Genomic DNA, 8643 nt, shown 5'->3' on the forward strand with positions numbered 1-8643 from the left:
ATCCATAGCAACCCTTGCCGTATGAGGGCGGGCATTGTCCTATTGGAATGTTAACCCAGGGCCATGACGTGGCAGAAAAGGAATTGCCACAGGTCGAAGAATCTGATCCCTGTAGCCCACACCAGTTAAGTTGCCCTGAACAATCACCAAAGGAGTTCTTTGGCGTGCTGTTATTCCACCCCAAATCATCACGGAACCACCACCAAAGCGATTCCTCTCCAAGACACAGGCCTGTCCATAACGTTCTCCCACGCGTCTATAGGCACGTTGACGTCCATCACTATTGGAAATGTTAAACCTGGACTCATCTGTAAAAACAACATTTCTCCACCAAAACAAGGGTCTGCGGACATGATTTCGGCACCACATTCGGCGAGCTTGTCGATGACGTTGTGTCAGGATAGGCCGTATGGCGGGACGTCGTGTTCTGATCCCGTGATGACGTAAACGTTGTCGAACTGTGTTGGGGTGGATACGGCGAAGTCCTGGGATGGTTCGGGCAGTCATCACTGCAGTCTGAAACCTGTGGCGAAGATGGGTCACCCTTAAAATCTGTCCTGTCTTGGCGTTGTTACACGTGGACGTCCAGAACGTGGCCGATCGGTGATGTCATTTGTGTTCTGGTAGGGTCTCACCAGTGCAGAAATGGTGTTCCGGTGGCAGTGGAAATGTGCAGCCACTTGTCGTTGAGACATTCCCCCACGGACCATCCCAATGGCCTACGTTGTGCAGACGTGAGCCTTGGCATACTATGCGTTTAATCTCACTAATCTCTGAGTTAAAATCCTTATGTCTCTACACAGGTTTGATAAATTTAGATTTTAAAGTTTTGTATGCACAGTTTCTTTATGTGCCTAGTATATTTATGGGTCTGAATTTCATTGTTATCATTAAATACAAAGGCAGCGCCTCTGGCGTTAGACCTAAATAGTGCAACAATACTCTTGAGACCCCACTCGTTTCTCATAGTAGATTCTAAATCTTGGAGAATTGAATATCTTGTAGGCAAGTAACTAAAAACCTTTTTTCTCTCCAAATATTCAAAATTTCTTTCCGCTTCTGTTTTTCTGCAAGGCCTCTACAATTAAGAGAAACTATCTTAATATTATTACTCCTCTTACCCATTCAACTTGTACCTAACGAATCGCATGTTACCAAAAGTTGACATCAATAGAAATAGAATGCTGGATTTTAATATATACTCTTAAAAAAGTAGGAGGACCTGAACTTTCAATTTGGATAGGAAGGAAAAACGTTAAAAACTTGTCAAAGACAGACACCTTATGAACGCACCACCATTTCTCTTTGTCACCACCCCTAAACACAACGCATGGGATGCACGTGCACAACGCAGTAGCCCCATACACGTGCATGGGGTGTCATTCTTGATTTTTCAAACAGGTCGATAAATCACTGTAGACCATTAATTTTGACAATCATCTTGCATCACACAGTTATTAGTGTTTGTTTGTAGCCATTTCTTTTTATCTTCTTTTTTTCCCTTGAAAATGAAAATCGTACACATGCAAGTTTCACGTCATACATCAATGATCTTTCAAGAGCGGTTACTGTACAAACAACTATGGTCATAAGGAAGTGCAAATGATGATGCACTCTCAAAACATTCATTATTATCATATCAACATTGATTAACTCCAATATATCTCCCGATTTTTCAATTGTAATTTAAAAATGAAGTTCCTCTACTTTTTAAAGAGTATTTCAGAAGCAAACAAAAAGGTAAACAAGTGTATAAAAGCAAACATTGTGGATTATTTTGTGAATGTTTGTGGTTGTGGAAGTATGTAATCTAGATGGACCAAAGTACTAATGAAATACGTGTTTATGAGTTTTACGATTTCATTAACCTGAAATATAAGCATAGCAATATTCCACTTGGATCTTGGAGCTTAACTGTATCTGAAACACCTTAAGGGATACTGACTCCAAATAATTGTAAAACTTGTGATTTATTAATCAAGCACTGTGACATATTGAATTCCTTTTTATATGTGGAAGCACAATGGAAGGTGTATACTATCACAAATGTACTGTGATGTTACAAATGCTATTATTAGACTGTCGGACCAATGAAAATTATTAGAACCTGTTTGCAGCAAACCATGCTTGTCATTAGGGGCGATTAACGGGATCAGGTGGTCAGGCTCGCTGACCAGGTGCCTAGAGCAATAGTCAAGATGTCAATCATTGGATTGTCTGGTTCAGATTCGATTATTTACAGAAGCCGCTCTACAACTGTTTGTTATCTTAAGGTGTCATAGTTATCGATTGCTTAGATCGATGTTCATGATGTTGATCACTGGATTGTCTGGTCCAGACTCGATTATTTACAGACCGCCGCCATATAGCTGGATTATTGCTGAGTGCGGCGTAAAACTAAACTCATTCACTCACTCATAGTTGTCTTGCAGTAAACTTGTATTAAACTGATAAAGTAATGCCGCATGTGGTGCATATGGAAACGATCATCGTAAAAGGGTGGGATGATCTGAACGTTTCAATCCGTAGCGTTGCTTGCACTGGTTTTGGTGGCGGTGGGAAAGTGTGATTATTGCTGAGCATGGCATCCATTCTCGAAAAGGTCCAACTGCACAAGGGACACGTAGTTGTTGACTGCATGGTGGTTCAAGTCTTAATGACGGCAAACCTGTCTACTAACTGCTTTTATCTAAAAATCCATCTTCTTCAGTATCATTCAATTGTTTAACTCTTCAGCTGTGCCTTGGCTTGTTCTACCACTTGTTGAGTAGGAATAACAAAATTAATCTTAGGCTTTTCTGTGGTTTCTAGTTCTTTTTTGTCTTTCTTCCTCTCGACAGACATCATGGCAGATTGTTCTCCCCCACGCATTATAGAATGATAAGGATCTCCTTTCCCTTCAGCCTTGAGCATGTAATATCGTGCCCATTTACCAGCATCAGGTACCAAGAGTTTGGTGTTTTGAGTTGACTATCAGGAGAATAGTAGGTCTATGGCAACGTGTATCTGTAGGCTTGAGGAGACGTTGATGAATATTACGATTAAGGGTCAGTTGATAAATGAAGGATCAGGGCATTGCATCCTAAAGACAAAGTTTAGAGGGATTTGAAAAGTTACAGGTAATTAAGGATACCACTCGTCACAGACTGTAATTCTCTGCTTCATGTTAGAGATCCTGAACAAGAGCTCTCTGGATCTAATAGGGTTAAGAGACCCGTGAAGGTCCGGGTTAGAATTATTATACTTTAACCCATGCTTGTCGTAAGAGGCGACTAACGGGATCGGGTGGTCAGGCTCGCTGACGTGACAGACACTTGTCATCGTATCCCAATTGTGTAGATTGATGCTCGTGCTGTTGATCACTGGAATGTCTGGTCCAGACTCGATTATTTACCGATCGCCGACATGTAGATGGAATATTGCTGAGTGTGGCGTTAAACAACAAACAGATTATCTCCGCCATTAAACTCAGCCGCCTGGCAAGCAGTGACATAACTGAAGCACTATCCAAAGCGGTGTTAAACCCAACCCACTCACTCACAAAATACCCAATCTAGATTTGGGACATATTTTTCAAAACTTTCCCAATTACGTCGCACATCGTATTGACGGGTTCTCACACGTGATTAATATATAATCTATCATGTAAAGATAAGTCAATCAGGGATGGTCCTATATCACGAGGATATACACGTGCCGGTTTTATAACCATCATCGCAAGCGTATAAGAGAACACAGGCCAACAATTCCATCGTAGAAATCCCACGATCTCAACACAAGCCGACATGACAGCCTTGTTTGTAGTCTCCGCTCTGCTCGTGACAGCGTCAGGGTTTGTCCTCGATACATTCTTTCCCACACCTCACACCGTCACACAGCTTGAAGATGCCAAGTATCTTGGTCGGTGGTATCAGGTAAGACAATGACATTGTTTTGGGGGTATACTGTTTATATGTTCTTTCATGTATTATTCAGTGTAATTAGTTCACTTAAATGCGCTTCAGTTTCGACAGTTTAGGTTAGTGGGTCCAACAAAACTACCAAAACGTTTGCAAATGGGGCTCAAACTCCACCCAAATTAAAGTTCTTTGACGCCTCACCCAGGAACATTTGACAATATGATTGGAGGTTCTAAAAACTATTCAAGAATCGGTAACACTGAAACATTAAATACATGCTGCGCATTTTTGCTCACCATATTAAGCGTCCGAAGAATGCAGTGCATTTCTTCTGTTGAGTTGAAAAATGAGCACATGTTCATAATGAATAACATGACACAGGTCCTATACATTTTAAAACAATGGGGACCTCAACAAAAATCTCCATCAGAGGCAGCAGTGATACACCTAAAACATTTCCGGTTGCGGTGTTAATTATTCACTCACTTACTCACTCGTGATGCGCAAACTGTTGTTTTACAGATGTGGGCCAGCGAGTCAGTGGCGAAATGGTTTGAACAGGGAGCGAAATGTGTGACGGCGGACTGTAAGTTCAACTGAAAAAGACGCTGATGTGCGTGCGTGTGTGTGTGCGTGCGTGCGTGTTTAGGTATTTACAAAAATGTCACTATATATGAACCCTCGTTGTAAAGACAAAAATACACTGATCATTGGCTTAACAGATTCCGAATGTTTTGTCAGGACTTTTAGTTGAAAACGACCGTTTAAAGAATACTCGTCTCAAATAAGTAACAAAAAATACTTTCTTTGAACATGCTGGATGTCCTAAAAAGTGTGTTGTGCAAAATGATTGAGCTCCTTTTTCAGAGGCAGTGCCAGAAGACAAAATGGACGGATGAAAATGTATTATTTTAGTTAAACATTCAGCTTAGTAATTCGAGAAGCAGAAACATTGTTCAGCGAATTATATTTTACAATAAGTCATCAAGGGTTACGCGAACAAGTCCAGTAAACCACCAAATATACTATTGACCTGGCTAATTTAGTGGCATGGAAACCAATCGTTGCTCAGTCTGTCAATCACGGATGCATATTGCAGACTCTATATCCAGTTCTCTATTTAAGATGGCCTCAGCGGTGACGGTCGCATCACTGTCCTGAACTCAGAGCGAGTTGGCAGCCCAAATGGTCAACTCAAGGTCATCCACGGTTTCGTCAACAAGACTGCAACTGTCGGACAGCTGAAAGTTACTCTTGAAACAGTCCCTTTCGCAGCCCCATGTAAGTTTAGTTACTGTCATCTGCAATAAATCGAGTCAGTTGTCTGGTCGAAAGATCTTCACCGTGAACGGAAGATCGGTTGTCCGAACCCCTGGCCCTGTATTACCAAACTACGTTAAACGATGGTGCTTGTTGTTACCCTGGCGTTCTCTAGTGAGAGGATAAAACAGGGACTGGCCGGCTCAATGTCAGTATACTGTGTGGGTATAAATCATCAACTGCAACATGGTATTTCAGTGGAATAACACTAAATAAGGTCAGGCCAGTACAACCAGACACGCCAAGTACATGCGCGCTGCTATTGGAAACCAACAATCTTGGCCTCATTCCGCTTAACCTTTAAAAGTATCACGTGATAGATAGATGATCTTTGACATTACATTATCGCGAGATAAGGTTCACCTGAAAACAATAACAAAGACACATGTCTGTTGAATAGAGCTTTTATCTGTAGGATAAGACAGAGCCGGTGGCTCTTTCTCTCTCCGAATGTTTATAAATCATATGAAACATTTCAATTTGGATTGACGAAATATGCTGTCAAATATTGAGCGAAATCAAAATTCTTGAGTATCTATCACCCCTATATTGAAGTCAACTCTACCGGCGGTGAAGACGTTCCGCGCGGAAAACACGAGTTTCACGTGACTACAGCAAAGCTTTTTCGGAAACCTTTATATCTTTCTGAATCATCCTGCTGCGTGTCCGGAAATATGTTTAAAATCATTGCATAAAAACAAACATTATTAGCTAAAATAGCATTTTTAAACTTTAATAGCATCATTTGAAAAGTTTCAATTAAATTCCTCAGTGGTGAAAGGGCAAGGCTGCGGAATGCAATTTGTGTATTGTTTCAAGCCCCACGAAGGGGAAATTGTTTTAGGAGACAGCTATTGGTTTCATGCCGATTTGAACAGCATTTCAGTTAAAACAGGGCGAATAACTTGGTATGGGTGTGTCTGAGTGGGGACGCCGCGTCAAACTGCGACATGACTTCATTGTCGGGTAGCACTATAAAAAGGCATGTGTTCGTGCTTTTCTTTGTGATTTCTTACTGCAAAACCATTTGTGGTTGGTCAGAATATTTGAACTAAAAGTCATCAGTTGTAGATTCCTTAAAGGATTTGTTAGGGTTGGTAGATGAGAAATACATTAAGTTCTCTGTTCTGTCATTTATATCGAAATTCGACAGGAATTTTACAGCATTGAATAAAAACAAAACCACACATTGTTTGGAATAAGACTAAACCTTGCAGAGTTACCATATTACGAACAAACAACAATGACTTGAATGAATATATCTCTTTCAGACTGGGTGCTGAAACTGGGCCCACCTACATTCGGCGCAAACAAGCAATACCAGTACAGCATCGTCAGTGACAACATCGAAGGGACCCTGTTCGTACTGGCACGTGACCGGCAGGTTTTCCAAACCCAGTACGAGGCTGAAGTGCTCAAATACCTCAGTGAACAGGGATTCACAACATTCTACAACAAACCAATCCGCACTTACCAGGGATCAGATTGTGTTTACAACTCAAAATCACAATAAACTAAATGGTGACAAGATCACTGAGAAATACAGCTCAACGAATACAAGTATTTACAACTGTGTTGATAGCCTGGAGTCGCAAAAAGGCCGAATCCTGTATTTGTTTACATGCTTATTACGACCGATACGCTCTGCTGTGCCAAATGGTAAACATCATCATCATCATCATGAAAACATTTATATAGCGCCAATTCCAGTCCAACAGTACTGCTCAGTAGCGTTCTCCGAACAGCTCAAGAAAGAAAAGTTAGACTCTGTATGTTTTCTTAAAAAGGTTTGTCTTCAGTTTGGATTTGAAAATCTTCAGGTTGTTTATTGTCCCTAGCTCCAGTGGAAGATGATTCCAGAGAGTGGGTGCTGCCACCTGAAATGACCGATCCCCAAATCTGGTGCTGGACTTAAAGCATGGGACAACAAGAAGACCAAGCTTTTCAGATCGGAGACTTCGGTGGGGCTGATATCTGGTGATCAACGTCTCCAAAGGATAGATACATGTAGCGATATGCACATCTTATCGTTTACCCTTGCCATTTCGTATCATACGGACGCACTAAGTGTTTTCAGTCTATTTCAGATATGTGTTCGCACATTTCAGTCTTCTTAGATTCATTCTATATTTTCCATTCTTGTTCTGTTCAACCGTTTTGGACAAAGTAAACGTTTCTGGCATATTTAGATGCGAAGGTTTGCATGCACGTAAGTGATGAAGGCATGTTGAAGAGTGTTGAACTCTTTAATTGAATGGGAGGAATTGTGCTGAATTCACTCTGCAGCATTGTTTCAGGATACTGTGTGTTCATGTAACACACAAATACGGGTATGTTTGGATTGTATATATTGTGTATGTAGAAGTGGTACGTGATATAAGGTCATGAAATAAAACAGGTGTCTTTAAATGTGCTTTGTTGTGTTGTAAAATGTAGGTCTAACACATCATGTCCAAAATGCCATTGGTTTTGAAAACAGCTTCTTTGGTAAGGAGCAAAACGGAGCCACAAGGTTCTGTAGCTCACCTAACGTGTCTGTTTTCATGTTTGATAAATGTGGTTATTGAAGGGTAAGGGTATATGAGTCAAGACAAATATTAGAAATGTCTACACAGCAGAACTGCATGTTGACTGTATATTCGGTGTCGTGAGAGACATTATTATTACACTCCATCATGACTGATGTGGTACTGTATACATTAACTGATGGCCAAATGCATACTTTGTAAAAATATATTCTATTTCAACAGAAAGTGTGTATCACATTGTGTATGAAAGAGTTCATACGAAGTACACACTTATGCTGGTATTTGTTGTTAAAGCCTCAATCAGCCGCAATGTCTGTAAATATTTGATCCTTAACGAGACATCTCGACCACCGATCTGAAATCCTGAGATGCGGACAATATAAAGAGAATGTGTTCACAATGTTTAGTCTACAGTGCAAGAATGTTACAAACTATTAGAAACCCGACTCAAACCCTCTTGAAAACATGAAGAGCTTTCAATGTTCAACCATATATCAAAGTTCAATCAGCTTCCAATGTTCAACCATATGTTAATGTTCAATCAGCTTTTAATGTTCAATCAGCTTCCAATGTTCAATAAGCTTTCAAAGTTCAATCAGATTTCAAAGTTCAACCAGATTTAAATGTTCAATCAGCTTTCAATGTTCAATCAGCTTCCAATGTTCAATCAGCTTTCAAAGTTCAATCAGCTTTCAATGTTCAATCGGCTTTCAAAGTTCAATCAGCAATCAGCGTGGAATATAACATTTATTGTTTAGGACGATTTTATGCATCAACCAAATGGGTGGGTTTACTAGTAATATTCTCTACAACTTCTTACTTGGTTTTCGAGCTTGGTTATTAAAAATGAACATAAATCTATATCTTAAACAAGCTACGCAATAACTGCAGCAGCG

General features: G+C 40.3%; 1 protein-coding gene across 1 annotated transcript; it reads left to right on the top strand.

Moving 5' to 3' along the window:
* The first annotated feature begins 3785 nt into the window (after positions 1–3785).
* Positions 3786–6732, top strand: LOC124261489. Its single transcript, XM_046695810.1, has 4 exons — positions 3786–3914; positions 4422–4485; positions 5025–5180; positions 6491–6732. The coding sequence occupies exons 1-4, from the start codon at positions 3786–3788 to the stop codon at positions 6730–6732; spliced, it is 591 nt and encodes a 196-aa protein (XP_046551766.1).
* The last annotated feature ends 1911 nt before the right edge of the window (positions 6733–8643 follow it).

The sequence above is a fragment of the Haliotis rubra genome, unplaced genomic scaffold (assembly GCF_003918875.1).
Source record: "Haliotis rubra isolate DU_JTF1 unplaced genomic scaffold, ASM391887v1 Scf8, whole genome shotgun sequence".
NCBI lineage: Eukaryota > Metazoa > Mollusca > Gastropoda > Lepetellida > Haliotidae > Haliotis > Haliotis rubra.